At 41.2% G+C, this 22068-nt stretch overlaps 1 protein-coding gene across 1 annotated transcript in view; it reads right to left on the reverse strand.

The window, feature by feature from the left end:
• Nucleotides 1-22068, reverse strand: part of LOC126248977 (protein-serine O-palmitoleoyltransferase porcupine) — a 131669-nt gene that overhangs the window by 95117 nt on the left and 14484 nt on the right. Inside the window, exons 3-4 of the mRNA XM_049950533.1 lie at nt 17490-17745; nt 17208-17409 (exon numbers count right to left, since the gene is read on the reverse strand). Of these exons, the coding sequence (XP_049806490.1) occupies nt 17208-17409; nt 17490-17721 (434 nt within the window). The 5' untranslated portion in view covers nt 17722-17745. The remainder of the gene's footprint in view (nt 1-17207; nt 17410-17489; nt 17746-22068) is intronic.

Consider the following 22068-nt stretch of genomic DNA (forward strand, 5'->3'; position numbering starts at 1 on the left):
GATATGCTGAGGTGACAACACTTACGACATCACACTTCAACAGAAAACTGCTGCACCGGCGATCTTCACAAAAGTGACTGGCAACATTTCGGCCACTTCGGGCAAGCATGCAGCCTATGTGGCCCCTGCACACCTTAGCATCGCGGAATTGCCCTGTCGCAGTAATGGATGGACACCAGGTGGCTGTACCAGCACTAGTAGAAGCCATCACTTCCAAGGAACCTATTCACATCCACCACACACGTGACCAGAAAACAGTGCCACGAGTATTGCATCACCGGTCACTATAAAAGTCAGTGCTAGAGCTACACAACTCAGTTCTTCTTGCTTCAAGAGCCTCTCCTAGCATTTGGGAGGGAGCTATTCACCCCATCGTCTTATGACACACTCTAAGCTCACCAATGCCGCTGTATTCAGCCTTCACCGTTGTTCCCTTGGCGCAATCAGACTGTACCCAGGACAGACTTTTCTGCTCAATCACTGGTGTTTTTCTGGACAGCTTTGGACTTAGAACATTTTCCATAAAAGAAGATCCTAATGGTGTTACTTTGGCAGTACGATGGTTCCAGGGTCTGACAAGTCTTCATACCTGTGAGACACCGTAATTGTGATTTTGTTATCGTCTAAACAGACATTTCTTTCTTTTGTCAATAACCATTTCTAAACTTTGATCTCTGTTATCCTTGTGTTGGTGTGAAAGACACATTTAAAAAAACATCTACAGTTTCAGTACACAAGCTGAAACCAGCATGTATACTGCAAGGCAGGCACACAATACGACATTCAACAGGCTACTTCCAATATTCAGGACGACTCCACAGATTCACATATGTGCAGCAGCAACTGTCAGCTCCAGACGACGTCTATGCTGCAGAGACTGCTGATGCAACCTAGTCATGCTATGGCTGCTGGCACAAACCAGTGGCCCATTTGCTAGACTATGCGGTGGAATGGCTCTAAGTGTTTTATTATGCCATACAGCGACCAGCAGATGTGTTCACAAACAATTTTTGTTCTTCCTATCTTTTTATTATATTAATTCAATCATATTGTGTGGATGTCAAACTTAAATTACTCATGATGTGGTATTGTGAGTGTATCATTAAATAATTTTTACTTTCTTATGCCTTGTTATTGATACTGCCTCTGTATGCACTTTTTTTTCCTTCTGTGCATCTGGATTTATAGTAGTTGTTATGTTTAGTACATCACACCTGATTTCCACAGTGCTCTATACTGCAAGAGGGTGGGCGCTATGTGGCAATTACAATGGCAGTAACACTGAATTTTGGAAATAACAATGTCAAGTGAGATCAATTTTTGCACAGGCAAGACTTTCCCACAGGAATGGACTGATGTGTGGAACTCCTTTGTGAGCTAGTTTCTCTGACACTCTCTTAACTTTAATGTTGATGTTACTTGTGCTAATGTGCTTGTTCAGATTTATGAATCAATAAAGTAGTTACTGTGTCTTTAAATAATATTGACCATACTTAGTTCTAACTGCCTATGCCAGTTAATGACAGACTTTAATTGTTTCACAAAGGGTGGCTGTGGTACATCAGTCGCTTCTGAAGATGATATTGTTCCACAAGTAAGGACATTGTTGTGGTGATGTCTTGACTTCCACACCTAAGATTTATGCAAGCAAAATGCTTATGAAGCAACAGAGGTAGAAGCTGGCAATGACAATGAGGAAGAGGAAGAAGAAAAAAGAGGAGGAGGAGGAGGAGGGTGTTGTGCCAAGTTTTTGCTGCTGCGACTGCACAAGGAACTGATACTGTGAGGCATTTCTTTTCCTCCCTTAATGTAGATGAATAAATTCTAACCAGCTGTTGGGACAATTTCTTTCACAACAATATGGGGTGGGGGGGAAAGAGAGTTCCTGATTTTTTAAAAATAAAGAACGTGTTTTGTGAAAGGTGTAATAAATGTATATTTACTGCATTTAAATTTTTATGCACAGGATATTGGTAATTTTGTAATTAAATAGCACATATATCACCTAAATATGCTTCAATTATGATTCTGCATCACACTTTCCATGTACTCTGGCAAAACCCCCTTTTAAGGAAAAGCTATTTGGGTCCCCAAAGATTTGGTGAAAAGAAGTTTTACTATATTAGAAATAAAGTATAATTTTACATTTAGTTCCCTCTTTCCAGAAAGTAACAAACATTTTTAAATAAAAAAATCAACTATATGGAAAAACCAAATTACATTACATAAATTTTAAAGATACACTCCTAAGCTATTTTTCTACATAATTGCAATCCAAAGTGAGGCACTTATCATACCATGGCACAAGTTTTTCAGTACTGTATCTGTAGAAATCTGCCGTATGTGATTGCTACCACTGGTTTGCACCGGCGTACAGTTCAGGTTCAGTACCAAAGCATTGTGTAGCGAGCCATGTCTTGAAGAGCTGGTAGTCGCTCGGCACCAAAACCAGGCTTTATGGTGAATGGTCAGACACCTCCCATCCAAAACTCCATAGGAGGTTTTGAGTACAATTGGTTGTGTGTGGACAGGCATTGTCATGAAAAAGCAAAACTTCTGCACTAAGTTTTCTCCCAACAGTTGTTTTATATTGACAGCTTTGGCAACACATCTATGAGTTAACTGTTGTGCTATGTTCACACTAATCAACAAGAATCACTCCCTTAGTCCGAAAGCACTGTAACCATCATCTTTCTTTCAGACAGCATTTACAAACACTTCCTAGTTTTCTTAGGAGAATTTGTCCCCCCATCCCATTGACTGCCTTTTTATTTCACTTACATGCTCCACCCAAATCTCAACCTCAGTTACAATACGTTTGATAGCTTTATTACCATTTTTCTTGTAATGTTCAAGGAAGGTAAGTATTGCAGCCAGTCTCTGTTTTTTATGGTCTTCCTTCAGGATTTTGGGAAACCACTTAATGCAAAATTTGTAGTAACCCAGCTTTTCCACCATAATTTCATGCACCAAACTCCATAAAATTTGGGGAACATGTTTCAGAAGTTCCATAATCAAGCAAGAACAATTTTCTCGAATTTTGTTCTTGATTTTCATCATCAGTTTGTCCGTCACAAGGCTAAGCCTACCACTGCAGTCCTCATCGTGAACATTGGTACAGCCATTTTTAAAATCAATGCACCATTGCTTCACTCAGCTTTTACTCATTATTCCTTTTCCGTAAACACTATTGCAGCTCACATTTTAATGTGTCATAGAAAGCAAAGTAGCAGAGACACAGACCACACGCTACCACCACTGGGCGCACACTGAGTGTAGAAACGTTACTGCACCAAGATGACTGCTGCAGACCCATACAGTGCCGTGATAGACCAAAACATCTGTTACTTTCTGGATAGCCATCATATAATGTCCACATTCATCATAAATTAATGCTATTTCCAAGCATTTTAGAGACCGTAACCTCAAAACTGTTTCAAGGAATCAGTACGTTTTACCTAAGTTTTTCTGTTGTTATAACAGAAATCTCATTTTGGATGTTAATTGCTTCAGTTCTTAAAGGCAACTGATAATATGTGTAACATAACAGACACAGAAATTAAAAGGGAATAAGCAAGCTTAGTTTAAAGGTATTTGTTTACTGCTCTGTAAAATATTGCAGAAGAAACAATGCAGCCCCACTGTGAATGCTATTCTTGGGTGCAGGCTAAGTTACTTGATGTTTTTAAGCAGCTAGGAATATATATCGGCACTATAGCATTCTTCCATCCTTCTGGTAACTTTTTTGTCCTCTAAACCTGGTATATAAATTTGGTCATGCTGTCTACTGCCTTATCACCTCCTCACTTTATCATCTTTGCTGCTATCCCATCTTCTCCAGTTGCCTTATTATTCCTTAGACCACTTACAGTCTGTGCAACCTCATCCCTTGTTGGAAGGCATGGCTCACTCTTGTGTCTATCCCCAATTCCATCTTGTCTTCTCGTGGTTCCCAGTTCAGCAGATCGTGGAAGTACTCTGCAAGTATCATACAGTTCTCCTTCACACTTATGGCCTGTTATCCTTTCTTATCTCTTACAAACAGTTCTCTGCTCCCGTATCCAGTCAGACTCTCTTTGAATTTCTTAAAAAATTCTCTACTGTTGTTTTTCTCAAAGCTGTTCCCTCAATCTTATCCATTTTCTGCTTCATCCTGTGACTTTTGGTCCATTTTATTGTTATAGTTGTTTCCTTCCTTGTTCCTATGGAAACCTCCAATTTTTCTCAGCTCTTCTTGCAACTCCAGCCTCTCCAGGCTTTTCTGCGGTTCTCTACTGCTTCGTCCTGATCGTTTTTAAACCACCAGTGATTGTTTTTCTTTCCTTCCTTTTCCCACAGTTCTGCCTGTGTACCCATGTTCTGCTTCACGTCTTCTGGTCCATCGTAAGTTGCAATTCATTCCTTGTATTTGGCCTGATTGTATCTTCATTTGTACCTGTCTATCTTCATGTTTCCAGTATCTCTAGTCATCTGTGGCTGTCTACCTCTGTTTGGAATCCCATGACACTTGACTTCAGTGAAATAGTGATCTCATTCTATTCTTGTGTCCTTCCTGACCTTGGTGTTCACTATCTCTTTGGCATTTGTCCAACTGACTGCGAAGTGGTCATATGGAATTCCCCAATATGGGTGCACGAGTTTGTCCTTGTCTTCTTCTCACTCAGTTGGGCCTTATGTGAGTTGTTCTGCCTCATTTTGTGTTCTTGACACAGTTCAGTTAACCTTTCCTCATTGTTGTTTGTCCTCTGATGAGCTTGGTACTCTCCTACTTTTCCGTATGTTGGGTCTCCCTTCCAATCTGTGTATTGTTAATTGCCAACAAGTTCTTTACTTCTCAGTGTATCTAATCTGGCTCCTCCTGAAAACTGTCTACTACTTTCTTGCCTTTCCTGTTCTTGTCAGTAGTAGGTGCTTGTCAATCTACATTTGTATACTTTTTGTCTCCTGCTTGGATTGTCAGCATTGATGTCTTTTCTGACCTGCTCTTCACTTAGTTACGCAATCCTGATACCTCTTGTGTACCATGAACCCAACACCAAAGCTGTAGGTGAGCGTCTTTCCTTTTCCACCTTCCTTTTCAGATCTTTAATATACTTATTTTTGAAGTGAACACACATGATATTTCAAATTCTTAGCAGAGTGCGTAAGTCGGGACATATGGTATCCGGTGTAAGCCTTATGTAGGGTGGGTCACGGCACTCCTAAAGATCTGAACATCCCGCAAAAAATCGGTTTGTCCCGCAACACTACGTCTGATAATCATCCGTACGTGGTATGATGCTCTCATGGAGGAGTGTCTAGCATACAATGGCATGAGGTCTTAGCAGATTTGTAAATAGCACTGTCATAGTCAATTTAGACCTTGTGAATGATTTACGGAACTGCAGGAGACAAGGCCTCTCATCACCCCTAACAATTTGTTGTGGAGGAATTTCAAAACATTCAGTGATTTAATGCACTTTAATATTAGGTCTTTAATTATTAAGAAAGAGCAGACCCCGAAATAAAACAGTTTCATGAACATTTAAAATATGGTCCTCAATGCTGAGTTCTGGCTGATTAAAAACACTGTTAACAGTTAAAGTTTGCTCAAATCATGTCCTCAGATAAAAACTTAAAACTAGTCTGTTCTGTTCATTCTTGCAACATTCTGATAATCAACTACATTGGCATTCTAAGGCTAGATGAAAAGTAGAATATCACAAAATCTTTCACAAACAGCAAACATTTAACAGGAAATCCAACTGTTGATCAGTATTGCAAATTATAATACACTTTAAAAGATGTCTTTAGGGACACAATCCTGTTAAATAGAACAGTCTGATGGGACACTGTAGACATGACAGTAAAATTAATGCTGTGGCATTAAGAGTCAAAGATGAACTGACATGTAACCCCATAAGCCACATTCAGCAAATTGGTAAACAATGTTACATCTCCGAATGGTGTTCTACATCTTTCTGAGGAAAAAAAAAAATTGAATAAATGAGTTTTACAGAAGAAGGATTCTTGCATATCTATTTCCAGTAGGCTTTATAATGTATGGTATGTTCTGGCTGAGAATAACGAATTATTTAGTAATAAAGGAGACGACTCACGGAAGGGTACAAGTGCTGTGTCGTCGATAGGTACGTAAACTAAAGGTACAGAGCTTCGCTTTGCTAGTTTTCAGAATGAACTTTCTTTCTCAACCTTGTAGGAGAAACATAGCTCTTTCCTGGCCCATGGTGAGTGTACTGGGTTGAGTTGGGAGTGCAGGATGGGGTGCGGAGAGGGATGGAGAGAGGAGGCAGGAAGGGGGTTGGGGAGAAGCCTCTATCAGCTCATGGGAGTGTGGGGAGCCATCTGTGGGCTAACTAGGGGTGCAGGTAGAGGGGGACAACAAGTTACCTTAGGTCTAAGGTCTAGGCAGGGAGGTTGCAGGAGAGAAGGATGTGCTGTACGAATAGCTCCCATCTGGGCAGCTCAGAAAAGCTGCTGGTGGTGGGACAGATCCAGATGGCATGGGTTGTGAAGCAGCCATTGAAATCTTGCATTTTGTCCTCTGCTGCATGTTATCCCACTGGGTAGTCCACCTTATTCTCCACAACAGTTTGGTGGTGGCCATTCACTCTGGTTGACAGCTAGTTGGTTGTCACAGCAATGTAAAACACTGTGCAGTGGTTGCAGCAGAGCTGGTCTATAACATGGCTGCTTTCAAATGTGGCCCAGCCTCTGATGGAGTATGATAAACCTGTGATGGGATTTGAGTAGGAGATGCTGGGTGGGTGGATAGGGCAGGTCTTGCCTCTGGGTCTCCCACAAGGTTATGAGCCCTGTGGCAGGGGATTCTGGGTGGGAGTGGCATTGGGATGGATTAGCATGTTGTGGAGGTTGGGTGGGTGGTGGAACATCACTTTGGGAGGAGATGGAAGAATCTTGGGTAGAATGTCTCTCATTTCAGGGCATGATAAAATATAATCAAAGCCCTGACAAAGGACGTGGTTGTCATTCCAGTCACGGGTGGTATTGGGTGGCAAGTGAGGTACTTCTTTGTGGTTGGTTCTTGGGATGGATATGAGGATCAGGTGTGTGTGGGAACATGGCACGGAAGATGTGTTTGTGTATTAGGTCGGGGGGGGGGGGGGGGGGATTGTCTGTTTCTGAAGGCCTTTGTGAGGTCTTCAGCATATTGGGTGAGGGAGTTCTCATCATTGCAGCTGCATCTGCCATGGGTGGCCATGGCTCTGTGGGAGCGATTTTTTTGATGTGGATGGCAGCTGTCAAAGTGCCAGTACTGTCGGTGATTGGTGAGTTTGATGTGGAGAGGATAATGTGTCCTGGACCCGGGTCCAGATTATAAAGATGTCATCAATAAACCTGAACCAGATCAGGGATTTTGGGAAGCTAGGAATGTTTCTTCTATGTGGCCCATGAAGAGATTGGCATAGGAGGGTGCCATCCAGGTGCGCACTCGCGTGCATTCACACGGTTCTCCTACAAGCTTGAGAAAGGAATTTCATTCTTACAGCTATCAATCCACAGCTCTGTACCTTCTGTTTATGTGCCTGTCGACGATGCAGCGCTTCTGCCTTTTGGTGAGTTGTCTCCTTTATTCCTAAATAATCCAGTAGCAATACTACCTGGGACCTTATTGGAAGCAGCATGGTATGTTTTTGGATTTGAGGAACCATACAAAGCAGTGACTGGCCATTCACTAAGATGTCTTTCCTATGCTGATAGTCAGGATGACATTCCAGTATGTGTTTAGCCCAGCATAATTGTTGCCAGGTCTCAACAGAAAATGAAGGAAGATTAAGGTTTTACATACTGTCAATGACAATGCAAATAGAGATGGAGCACACTTTTGGATTGGGGAAAGATGGAGAAAGAAATCAGTCCCTTTCGAAACGTCTATCCCAAAAATCTTTTTAAATTAACTGGGGAATCACAGAAAACCAAGACGAAATTCTAGCTGCCCAAAATGGACAGGTTTCAATAGAGAACTGTTTGGTGGTGGTGGTGGTTAGTGTTTAACGTCCCGTCGACAACGAGGTCATTAGAGACGGAGCGCAAGCTCGGGTTAGGAAAGGATTGGGAAGGAAATCGGCCGTGCCCTTTCAAAGGAACCATCCTGGCATTTGCCTGAAACGATTTAGGGAAATCACGGAAAACCTAAATCAGGATGGCCGGAGACGGGATTGAACCGTCGTCCTCCCGAATGCGAGTCCAGTGTGCTAACCACTGCGCCACCTCGCTCGGTGAGAACTGTTTGGGCATATGTGACAGTACCATAAAGAACATCAGCGTAGACTCATTATATTAGTCACATTTCTAGTCTCGATAATATTAGGTGCTGTCTAGTGCTACCTCAAGTGTAGAACTGCACAGATCTCGGTCGTACTGTCCTTCCAATCTGCAGGCCTATATTAATAGTGTAAGCACTCTTGAAGGCAGGGCTCGATTCTGTAGAAAAGTTCTGAGTGAACTCCTGTAAATATTGTGAGCCAAGAAACCAAGAAGTCATGGGTTCCATCAAAGCAAAGAATTAAGAGACGAATTCTTCTAAGAGGGGAAGAGTGTAGTGGTGTTAGCCAAGGCACAGGCTCATTCACACAATCATATCACTTGCCATATCCAGAAGCACTGTGCTTTGCCATCCCGCCTGTCTCGGTAAAGCGACATGAACGTTTGGTGAATGACCAATGGTATTACCATAACCCAGAACATTTCAGCAGCATAACAGCATGTGGTGTATGTGAAAGTTGGTGTGCCCACTTGCCAACAAGCTAACCTAGGAGCATATAAATACTGGCTGCCTTGCAAGGCCAGGGATTCGAACTGCTGAGTCCCCAAGTTGCCATCTGCTGTAGTGTGGGCTTCCACCATGAGGTCACCATCATAACAGTACCACTCGTCCAGGGGCCCAGTCACAGCACCTATGGGTCATGGGTTAAACTGAGGTCTTCTGGGCCACTGGTCCACCAGGCTTGCACCATACACCGCAGCAGTCCACCACCACACCTTACCTCTGGCTGAGCCACCCCAACAGCAGCTGACCCGGCACAACATTGCAAGCCAGGAATACTAGCCTCACAAAGTCACCCTACCATTGAGTGAAGCTGGGCTTAGTGACTGCAGGCGACATCTCAGCCACACACCATGCCCCATGGACCAGGGGTTCAATAACCACTACCCATTGTCCGCCTGATGTGACCCAAGTCTTCTGTAATAAACTACTGGGAAACAAATAAGAGAGTCAATAGCCTTTGAGCTGTCACTGATGTGTACTGCCCACCTATCTCCACCAGTGAACTGCTGTGCCACTACAGTATAGATGTGATATATAATTTTAATGACTACATGTTAAGGTTGTCAGGAAGGAAATAATTGCTACTTTGTAATTGTGCAGGCTTCCACAGAAAGAGTCTGTTAACATAAAAGTTTTCTAGGAATAGTTCCATGTCATATTGCAAAACACCTATCATCATATAAAACCAATGTTTTGGCCACAGTTACAGTGGCCTCCTTCAGAGTCTACTCGTGTATTTTATGGTCCACAGTCCATCATATTTTGATGTGGTTCCTCTCCTGACCATGATATTAAGACACAATTAAAATTTCTGATATTATTAGTCTCACGTGGAAAACTTTATTATGATTGATCTCCTGTTGTGGAGGGAGTGGTTTCTGCTGTTTTCTATTACCCCGTACAGTGTATGTTGGATTGATAGTCGTCATGGAATGGGGTGTGGACTGTTATTTTCATCATATGAGTGTGGGTTGTGCAGTATAGGGGAGGGCATTGGATGACACACTAGTGTACAGAGTATATTGAAAGCTAACATATATGGACAGGTATTTACATGCTGAATTCCACCACCACCCAGCACAGAAAAATTCAGTCATAAATTTGTGAACAATTTGCATGTGGCACCCAATGATGCTTACAATATAAGCTTAAAAAGACTTAAAAACATTCTTGGCCTATGGTAACAACCCAAAACTGATCCACACAGCCACGGCAATGAATAAAAGAATACATGACAGAACATCAACAAACCACAGCCAGCAGTTCTCTTACCCTATGTGAAATTTCTCACTGACCAATTACATGAACACCTTAGCCAGTTTGATGCCTAGTCCACCTTTTACAGTACTCCCAAGATCCAGGATTTGTTAGGCTCCACCAAGGATAAGACAGATGCTCTGCAAACTGCACATCATGTACAAGGTAGATTGTGAGTGTGGACAAGTCTACAGCAGCAAAACCAGCAGGCAAGTAGCAACACTCATCCTGGAGCATGAGAGTTACATTTGACCTGGACAGCACACCAAATTTTAGTGGTCGAATATCAGAAAGGCTGCAGCAAAAAAATAAAATTGAACAAAACTTACACACTTGAAGTCGGTGGGGATAGTGGAATGCAAGATCAGAGACGCTACTGAAATACTAAACATTTTAACAACACAAACAGAGAGGATGGCCTTAGTCTTTAAAGATCCTTCAGAACCCAACAGACTATAGAAACAACTTGAAATCTGAGTGCTACTTACAAGTAACTGCCACTATGTGATGTATGTACCGTTTGAGGAAACAAGAGTCCAGATCCCATTTGCTGATGGCTACCAATCATGGCACATTTACTGTAAGGAGCAGCAGACAACAGCAGATCCTCACTTCTTCTACCATAGGAAACCAATCACAATAAATTTTCCCACAGGAGACCAACAACAGTGTGCAACAGTGAATTTGCTAATGGGTGAAAACAACGCAAGTTACGTAATAGGGTGCACTGATTCTGATTTTGCAATCAGAAATGTTGTAGGATGTCTAGATTTAAAGTTATAGCTGGAGGTCGTATGATATTAAAAGCCTGTGCAGGGGTTAATATCTAGCTGCATCAACAAGCCATGTTTGATGTATGATTGTGTATGTATTCTCAAGGTTACCCTGCTTCATGCTTCTGTTGAATGATAGGTGTGCAGTAGTAAAAAGAAACAGGCAGACTTACACAAGTTCTAACTTGTCCGCAGGCTACAGCATGCAGGCAGGTTTCAATATGTTCTTTAAAATTAGTTCCCATGCAATTTCCCCTGTTTGTCCATAACTCCGATTCGAAGGTGACAAGAGAATAGTTCGTGCTAGTGTGGTTCTGTGTTTTATTAATCAACAATCACAGTAACATGCGTTTAAGTGATTTTGTATACGACGATTCAGTAATTCAGTATATGATGATTCAATAAACGAAAGACGAATAGGCCAGTTTTGTGATTTGTACAGACTACTTTTGCTATATTTGTGGCAAGTATATGACATCCGACCAGTGCAAGAACATGACCAGAAAGTGACATATAGCTTACAAACATTACTTCGATTGTGAAATCGGAGATCAAACAAAATCCTGGGCTCCTCATCTCTTTTGCACCGTCTGCTACTCCAGCCTAACCCAGTCATTAAACGGTAAGTGAAATGTAATGACTTTTGCTGTTCCCATGATCCGATGGGAGTAGAATGATCACCACTCAAATTGTGATTTCTGCTTGGCCAACATTTCCAAGTACAGCAAGAAGTCAAAAATTGTGTATACAGATTGTCAGTCTGCTCTATGCTCTAAGGCCTGTGGCACATGGCACAGATTACCCAGTACCAATTGCTCCTCCATCTGATGCAATGAGCAATGATGAAAGTGATACTGAAGGTAATTACAGTGATGCTGGAGCTATGGAATACATGAATGATCCCAACAATGACATTAAAAAGCCACACATAATCAGCCAAGCTGAATGGGATGACCTGGTTCATGTTTTTTCCCTGTCAAAAGAAAAGTCGGAACTATTGGTTCCAAGACTGAAGGAGAGGAACTTCCTTGAGAGACGTGCTACAGTTATACATTTTCGGCATCGCCACATGAAGTTTGTAGCATACTATGCTATTGAACGTGGTGTTTGCTTCTATCATAATGTGACAGGACTCTTAAAGGAACTAGATAGCAAATACATTGCAGAAGAGTGGAGACTTTTTAATGACTCTAGCTCAAGCAGTCTCAAAGCTGCACTACTACACAATGGCAACCAGAAACCATCAATTACTATTGCTTATGCCATGGGAATGAGGGAAACTTATGAAACAATGAACACTCTCTTGATCCTGAATAAGTACTCTGGGCATAATTGAAATATCTGTGTTGATTTGAAGGTTGGAGTCGTCCAATTAGGATTGTAGACTGGGTATACAATGCACATGTGCTTTCTTTGCCTGTGGAATAGTCGCGATGACAAGAATCACTACATAGTGAAAAGCTGGCCACCCACAAATTTACCTGTAGACAGACAGCACAACATTCAACATGTACCTCTCGTGGATCATAGTGAGATTTACCTACCTCCAATCCATATCAATCTGGGCCACATGAAATAGTTTTTTCAGTGATGGATAAAACAAAGTGTGGTTTTCAGTACCTAAAAGACAAGTTTGGAAAGATGAAAACCGACACAAAATTGAAAGCAGGAATCTTCATTGGACCAGAAATACGAAAGTTGATTCGAGGTCCACAATTCAGATTAGAGCTCATGGAATGAGAACTAGCAGCTTGGGATGTATTTGTGCTTGTAGTGCACAACTTTCTTGGGAACCACAGAGCAAACAACCACGCAGAAATTGTGGACAACTTGCTGACAGCCTTCCAGCACCTTGGTTGCCGAATGTCACTAAAGATTCATTTCTTGCATTTGCATCTCACCTCTTTTTGTCAAAGATGGGAGCTGTGAGTGACGAGCACAGTGAAAGATTCCACCAGGATGTCCAACATGGAGACAAGATATCAAGGCTGCTTACTGTGGTTTTTGCAGAGAGCAACGGAAGACGTTCACAGTTGGAAAGCAAGGAGTTCAAACCAAGCCATTGTCAATCTTAGTGCAACTAAGGGTCCCTGACTCATTTCAGAGGGAAATAAACATTTATAATTCAATTCTTAATTATAATATTTAGTGTTTTCATTCCAAAGTACGCACATTAATTTCACTAAAATTTCTCACATTCGCAATTCAACATAGTTAATAGCATTTTCCTTGATAACCATCACACATACATAACTTTTTTTCCTGACGTGCCAGAGCAAATCTGACTGCAGCTCTGTATTCAGCATATATGAATTACTATAAGGAATGGATTATGTTTCACTGTGTTGTGTAATATAAACTATTTTAAAATTGTAACATATGTCAATGCTCAGTAGAATATTAAGATGAAATAAAATCGACCATGGACAACAAAATGCATCAGTAGTGCCAGAAGGAGCCACTGTAACTGTGGCCAAAATTCCGGTTTGATTGAGGGACAGTCATTTTACAATATGATGAGGTACATAACCAGAAAACTTTTCTGTTAATCCTTAATTTAGTTGTATACTTGGTATCACTCATTCAAGATGTGGAGGATGGCACTCGTTAAGTTCATCCATTACATACAATGACAGAAAGAAAATCCCAACACCAAGAAAGAGTTGTGCGACACAAACAGAAGTTGGTAGGTATGTGTATACATCTGAAAGACGACACCTATTCAAATAACGTGCCAGTCACATAAGAGTGGTAAGAGTAGCAGCACTATGATGATGCAAATTAGTTACCTTTGAGATTGGACATAGTAAACTGATGTTAGTCAAGAATGCCTTTAAGATAACGAAGACACCATTATCAACCGCTCACTCACTTTGAACGAGGTCATGTAATAGAGCTACGAGAAGCTGGATATTCCTTCCGTGATATTGCAGAAAGACTTGGCAGGAATGTAGCCACTGTACATGACTGCTGGCAGCAATGGTCACAGGAAAGTGTGGTTGCAAGAGGACTCGGCTCCAGATGGCACGTGGCACTACCAAGAGGGAAGGCCATCATGTTCGACATATGGCACTGGTACGTTGTACTCCATCTGCAACAGCAGCAATTCAAGCAGTAGTTGGCACCACAGTGACTCAGTGAACTGTTATATATTGGTTACTTCAAGAACAGCTCTGAGACAGATGTCTTGTAGTGTGCATGTGTGCATTCCATTGACATTGACCCCAAGTCACCAGCATTTGCGACTTCAATGGTGCCACGCGAGAGCTCATTGGGGGGGGGGGGGGAGGGGGGGGGGCAGAGTGGAGGACTGTTGTGTTTTCTAATGAAAACCGGTTCTGTCCTGGTGCCAGTGACTGCCACAAGTAGCTTCAAAGGAGGCCGACGAGTGCCTGCAAAAAACCTGTCTGTGGCCTAGACACACTGGACCTATATCGGAAGTTATGGTCTGGGGTGCAGTTTCGTATGGCAGCAGCAGCAGGATGTGGTTATCCCACACATCCTGACTGCAAATCTGTACGTTAGTCTGGTGATTTGACCTATTGTGCTGCCATTCATGAACAGCATTGCAGGGGTGTTTTCCAACACGATAACTCTCACACACATACCACTGATGTAACACAACATGCTCTACAAAGTTTTGACATGTTTCCTTGGCTTGCTTGACCATCAGACCTATCTCCATTTGAGCATGTATGGGACATCATTGGACGACAGCTTCAGTGGTATCCACAACCAGCATTAACCGTCACTGTACTGACTGACCAAGCGCAAAAGGTATGGAACTTCATCCCACAAACTGACATTGGCACCTGTATGACACAATGCATGCACATTTGCATGCTTGCATTCAACAATCTGTGGTTATACTGGTTATTAGTACCAGCATTCCTCATTTGCAATAGCTTTCTCACACCCACATTAAGTTGTTAATTTCTTGAGCTTACATAAACTTGTACACTTGCAACATTAATCGTTTAAATATTGTATCTAGACCAATGTATTCCCAACATCACATTACTCAACATTAATCATTTCTTGGTGTTGGGACTTCTTTTCCCATCAGTGTAAATGCAAAGAGTAGTACAACTACAGTGGAACATTGCTTCTTAAGTTGATGGGAGGGGGTCGAGGGAGGGGGGTGGGGGTACAGTGATGTTACCACCGAAGGAACACAGTATTAGCAGTAAGATAATCTTGTGTAATGAGATGAAATAGTTAATAGGATGTTTTGTTTTGTATGTTCAGCAGTGTTTTTTTTTTTTTCTATGACAGTTTTGAAGCGAATTCTGTACCTGCAGTTTGAGTCTGATAAGTGGACTTAGGTACAATTTTTTTTTTCACTTTATCTATTTGTTGTGCAGTTTTTCTCCCGAAGGGTAGTAGCTTGTTTTCCAGTTTATAGCTCATTCATTTCACAATTCATTCTAAATGAACTCACTGACTATTAATTATTTACTCATTGATCTTATGAAGACTTTTGTGATAAATCATAACATAGAGAGAGCAATGAATGACTCTGATAGTGGCACAACAGTGGCAGTCAAAACTGCACTCTTCAGCATCCTCTAGCAAAACTTCAGAAGAATATGATAAAGTCAGTGCAGTCAAACAAAAAAAGTTATCAAGTAAAAATAAAATTACTTTTACGAGACAAAGTTTTAAATACTGAAATGTTGGATTATTCACTCTTTTCTTAGTTTTTGCAATTAAATTGAATGAGAATTGGGAGCATAAAGTTGATTGTGTTAATGATAGGTTAATTTTGGCTTATGCACCATTATTAGTAAATAAGAAGTTACAGCTGGAATATTAGATTTGTAAATTTTTTCAGTGTTTTTGATATTTAAATTTAGGAAATTTTAAATTTTATAATCAGTTTGATAGATTGGTTAAAACTTAAAAATCATCTGAAGGCAGATCCACTGTGTTAAAAATTTTGTGTACAGTGTTACTTAGATCAAACTTTTGGTGGTACAGTAGAGTACCACTGCATGGTTAAGATTGGTACCAGGCCAGTATTATGAGGGCTTGTTGAAAAGTAGTGACGATGAACTTTTCCATGTGAAAACTTCTAAAGCTTTTTTAAATAAAACAAATGTTATTAACATTCTACATCTTTATTTTTTGTGTCTACATGATTTATTTCTCAACACAGTCACCCTGGCAATGACAACATTCCTTCCAACAAAAGACCAGGTTGTTGATACCATCACTCTATAACCTTTGACTCTGTTGACAGGACCACAACCTCACCTCTGCTTGCACCACATCATCACTAGCAAATTGAAGGTGTCCTTTAAAATTCTGGAAACAGATGAAAATTGGATGGGGCCCCAGTCAGGACTGTGTGGAGAATGATCAGTGACAGTGAACCCAAGGCACTGGATTGTTGTACATGTTGCAGTGCTTGTGTGTGGTCTGGCATTGTCATGCTGAAGGAGTGGGTGCTCCATTTATGGATGAACTCTACTTAGCCTGTTAGCAGCAGCTGACGTAAGTTGCCGAATACTGCAGACTGGGCCTGCTAGTGGCCCATAAATATGGTTGTTGAGTTGCCCAAAAGAAGACAACGACATTGGCACGTATCTGATGGTGTAATGTCAGCTTGAAGTACTGAACCATCTGAACATCTTTGTGACTAGGATTCGACCACTGTTAAGACTTCTCATGGATCTGAACTGTTCTTGAAGGACTGCCGTAAAAAATGCATTTCAGTTGCCACAGTTTTGGGTTATTTACGCAAGCCAGTTCTTGAACCTTATACCTGGATCAGCTGAGCTGAAGCTGCAAATAACATCGCCATACACATTGATGTCACAGCTGCTCATGGCTTTGCAGTGTCTGCCTATGGCCAGGAACCACTGATGTACAGACTCATAGTGTGCACCTAATATGTTGCTTAGTGGGGCATACTGACAACCCTCTGCTGCCTGCTTCACATCCATTACAGTACTGCATCATGGATATTAGGAGATAACTTACACAATGTGCTGTTCATTTATCAGAGTCTGCAGAGTTAGTAGCTTCCTAAAAAGGAAGTGTCGAACGACAAAAAAAGCTGGTAGTGTAGCCTGATCACCTGACTTGTATTATACCCGTAAAGAACTGTGCTGTGAAGTACTGTACTGTAAATAAATCTTAATATAATTATGGCACTTTGGATTTCAATCGTCATTTGACTGCACCTAGATTTAGGCGCACTATGTGAGAGTGAAATAGTGTATCAGAGAGAGAGAGAGAGAGAGAGAGAGAGAGAGAGAGAGAGAGAGAGAGAACATGAGCACAAGCAGGGCCAACACAGATAAATGAATAAGCGAGCATTTGAAACAATTATTTTAAAAAAATCTTTCTTTTACTATTATGTTTCAGAAACTTCTACTTACCAGATAATGAGAAAACCGACTGAAACAACTCCCATGATTGGACCTCTATGCCTTTTCAAAAAACATGAGACAAGAAACAGCAGGAAGTAGGCACCAGTAGCAAATCCTATTATGTAATACATGGTACTGTGGAAAAAGTGATGTAATATCACCAGACCAGTTCCAGCAGAAACAGAATGGCATACCAGTGCTGGAACCTTCACTGAAAATATGATACATATTAGAATCAAATAAATGTACATAGTTAGGATTGTCAAGTAAAACATTCTCTTATAAACCTACCCCACTGGGTCGAGGCACGGAAGAGAAAACACCAAAGTAATAATTTGCCTATGTGGTTCAGGCCATCTCTTAATGTAGGTTCGATACAGAGTTCTAAAAGTTCTGTTACTCTGACACTGTCTGTTCCATCATCTTCCTCATACCAAAGATGTGTGGATGGTACATACAAATCCTCGTAAACTGGTGACATATCATCCATTTCGTCAACAAAATCATAGTCAAAATCATTCATGGTTTACTGTCCACTTCAATTAACCTGTTAAAACAAAAGAAAATCACTGCAGAAAACAGTAAGGAAAAAGTTGAAGCAACCTAATTATTTGAAGAAATTTTATTTGAATATTTTCATTAGCTTGGAGGTAACATTATTTCACTAGTGTCATCGCTCAAGATAGACTACACTATGTATTTTGATTTAACTTCCCAACAAGGCCATTAGGTCCAGACAGAAAATTCTACCACTTCATCCCTTGCCACAATAAGAAAGTACTGCTAAATATTCCTGCTGTGTAAACTACCATAGGACAAGCTGTAATAAGAGCACCATCAGTGTAACATACACAATCATAAGTTACAAGCGCATGTAACATATGATGGCATGAGAATTGCACAAGAAACATTTTACATAAAGAATCAGCTTCGGGAAATATAAATAATAGAAATGCATCACCATATAGTTGAGGCATTGAATGATCAATAGGAACAAAACTAAGCAAGACTGAAACAACAAAGAGACATACAAAGACTGACTCTCTCTCTCTCTCTCTCTCTCTCTCTCTCTCTCTCTCTCTCTCTCTCTCTTTTTCTCTCTGCACAGCTACACTGTCACAGTGGACTAGTTGCACCAGTACTGCAGCTGGATTGGGTGAGAGGCTGCATCAGATAGAGTGGGTGAAGGGAGACAAGGTGAGGTGGGTATTGAGGGGAGAGATGGGGAGACAGGTAGCACAGTTCGACGGAAAGATAACTGATTGCTGACACAGGGAGTCAGGATGTATACTGAATGGGAATGTGACACTGACGAGCTTTGTCTGATGCAGGGTGAGGTGTGCTGCATGTGGTGCACATTGACATGGAGGAGTGGACAGAGAGAGTGAAATAGAACAAAGGACGAGAGAGAATGGAAAGGAGAGTGGTGGGACAGAATTGTGGGGAGCTGGGGACATGGTTGGAGATTGCTGGGGGACAGGGCCTAGTGAGGATTAAAGATGAGGATATAATTGTATGCCACAAACAAATCACCCTATCTACGCTAGGCTGAGTTCACTGGTACCACATTACTATCTTGTGCACTTGCTGATTCCTCTCAGCTACCAACCATCCTCCTCTCGAACCCCCCTACGCCCACCCAGCACCAATCTCCCATCATTCACTCCACCTGGTACCTGGTATAACCCCTCATCCTAGTTATGCTCCAGTGTCAGTAAAATTTAACCAGCTGGACAACATAGCCATGGAGATGTATATGTATGTGCATGCATGTTGTACAAATAAACTCAAGAGTCTCATTATGCATCTATAGATCACTCAACACATCAACAATATGGCAAGTTGCTACATGTACTCCTCCCATTTTCAGCATGAATTTTCACTCTGCAGGGGAGTGTGTGCTGATTTGAAACTCCCTGCCTTATTAAAACTGTGCACTGGACATGAGAAGATGAAGTACTGGTGGAAGTAAAGCTGTGAGGGTGGATCCTGACCTGTGTTGGGATAGCTAAGTTGGTACAGCACTTGCCCACAAAAGGAAAATTCCCAGGTTTGATCCCCAGTCCAGCCACGAAGTTTCACTGCTTCCATGATTTATATTCCACGGACATTCATTACTATAATAATGAGAAACTTTTGTACAACATGAATGTCCCAGCAGTGTTTAGGACACGTTAAAATTGAAACTGTAATTAAAGCACTGGCTGAAAGCTGAAGGCCAGTGTTCTTGGTATGCAAAAACACCAACTGGCAAATACTATGGCAGTCTTCTAGACAAACTGAATGAAAAAATATGGAAGATGAAACCAGGCTTAAAAAACTGAGGGTTTTGAAATACAAGGTGTTGGAATATACACCACCCTCTTAATTCCATCTATTCACACATCACAAGTAATCTGTGGCCTGAAAATTTTTCCTAGCCAAATGTAGATGCTATGGCAGCTGTAGTGCATTTTCCAGAATTTCCGGAATCACACTTTGAAGAGAGAACCTACTCTTTACAAAAATGATGGACTACATTTGTTGATCCACAAGAGCACTACATTGAAAAGTTGGAGTTTTTTAATGTAAAAACAAGAGTCCTTGCTGCCAGGCCAAAAACTCTGCATCTTGTCCCTGCATTTCCTCATTGAGCTAAAATATTCTCAAACTGTTGGCTAACTAAAGACCTCACTGTGCATTAACTGACTGTATTTCTGTTTGTCATAAAGAGACTGTGGAGATATGAAAGAGTTTATTTATCAGGACTGTAACTACATACATCTGCAGGGTGTCTGTAAAATTTCTTCTGACAAAAAATGAGAGAGGAGGACACATTTCCCATAATGTCACAGGTACCATGGAATAGCTACCATTAAAATTCTGTAGAAATTTCATTGCAAAACAAACTTAATGTGCAAAAAATTTACAAGTTAGTTTATGGTCACATTTTAGAGTATACTAACTTACTGATTCTGATGACATGTACATTAGTAATTGTTGTTACAGCGAAAGCTGCTGAGCCCACTCTTAAAGAGATCATGTTTCCCAATATAAATTATCAGTAACTACATCCTAGCACTCAGCCTTGTCGGGGTAACTGAAGCTAAATGACCAACAGCAGTGGTCCCATGGTCTGGAAAGGCTGCAAAACGGGGATAGGTGTGTGTTGACTACATGCATCTCCCTCCTGCACCCGTGCGTCGCCATGTGGCTGAGGATGACGTAGCAGACAGTAGACGTCCTTGGGCCTTCATGGCCTGACAAGAAGCTTGTTTTTATATCACTAAATATTAAGTTTGCTTTCACAGTATTTAATGTGATGTTTGACCTTACTTCAGATGTGGATGTGAGAGAAAGATCACTTCCACTAAATTTTCTACCTACCGTTCATTTTGAATCACAATACTCAAGACAATTAGGGGAGCTTTACTTATACTTAGTACACCATAGTACATACAGACACAGAAAAGATCAGTTGAAATGTAATAATTTCATCAGTCACAATCTCATGACTTTTACAGCTATTACTAGTTCCAATAAACATGCCATAATCAGACAGTCTTTTTTTACATCATAGATGTCACTAATCCATCCACAGAAGTTTGTGTTACCAAATTTTCCACTAATTGGAACTGTAGCTGATGCTGCTTTTGCTGCTGCTGCTGCTGCTGATGATGATGACTGGGGATTTTGAGGGACTCAAAGGTGTGGTTATTATTCCCTTTATCCTATTCTCATAATCAAGCCAATAGACGAATTTTTTCAGTAATATTGCTGGAGTTGGATCAAGAGCTGTGACACTGTCACAAGAAATAACTTACAGAGGCCAGTGACCTGAGAACATTGATAAGGAATGTGTAGAATACACACAGGTGAAGGTAAAATGGCAGGAGAAAGTGTACAACCAAAGGCTCCCCCACAATAAAAGCCGGGGTGGAAGATATATCCTGTAACTCTCTTTTCTCCCCACACCCACTTTGGCATAGACACGAGCAGAAGATATCATAAAAAGATCATTCAATGTATTATGGATGATATGGACAATTAACACAAATTTAAAATGCCAGGGGGTGGGGGTTGAGATATGGGGTTTACATCTGGACTGGAGTGATGCTGCTACCGCCAGTTACAATTGAGGGTGTGGGTGGGTGGATCAAATTCTACAGAACAATATGACCTGACATTTTTTTATGGCACAAAGCTATACCCATGTCTCATGAATGGCCAATCGAAGATGGAGAAGTACAGATAGAAGTCACTGACATACAAGGCTGACAATACATTTGGACTTTCAAAAACAGTAATTCCATTTTCTGCTGGCATACGCCTTAGCTAGCACACTGGTCAGCACTAGGAAACATTGTATGGCAGGTGCTGAACTAATTGCACCTGTAACAAGAGAAGACTAAGTCACATCTCCAGGCTATGTGCCAATAATGCCCCCTGGGCAGTGTGCATATATGCTGCTGCCGCCACCAATCGAGCTGTGTCAATCTCTCAATCTCAGTACCTCAGTATGTCGCATTGGGACTACTGCATTGCACCTCAATATGTAACACTGTGCTCTAGTCTTCCATAGTGATCGTCATTGCCTCGCACCTTAGCTAGCTGTTCATTGTATATAATTGTGATAGGGACATGGACAAGATTCAAGAATTAGTACCTGTCAATTGATTGCTGTTAACCACGGAACTTTAGATTGGACATCACTCAAGTAAAGTAATACTCAGTTGGTTCCTGCAATATAGTATAATTTAACCACATGTGCATTTTGTGCTGTAGTGAGAGGAAACCGGCCACGCACCTATCATACTACCCTCTCCTCATCCAGCCAGGAATGACAAAACATTACAGGTGGGCACATCCACAATAAGTGGCACCAAATCTG

The sequence above is a fragment of the Schistocerca nitens genome, chromosome 3, assembly GCF_023898315.1.
Source record: "Schistocerca nitens isolate TAMUIC-IGC-003100 chromosome 3, iqSchNite1.1, whole genome shotgun sequence".
NCBI classification, from domain to species: domain Eukaryota; kingdom Metazoa; phylum Arthropoda; class Insecta; order Orthoptera; family Acrididae; genus Schistocerca; species Schistocerca nitens.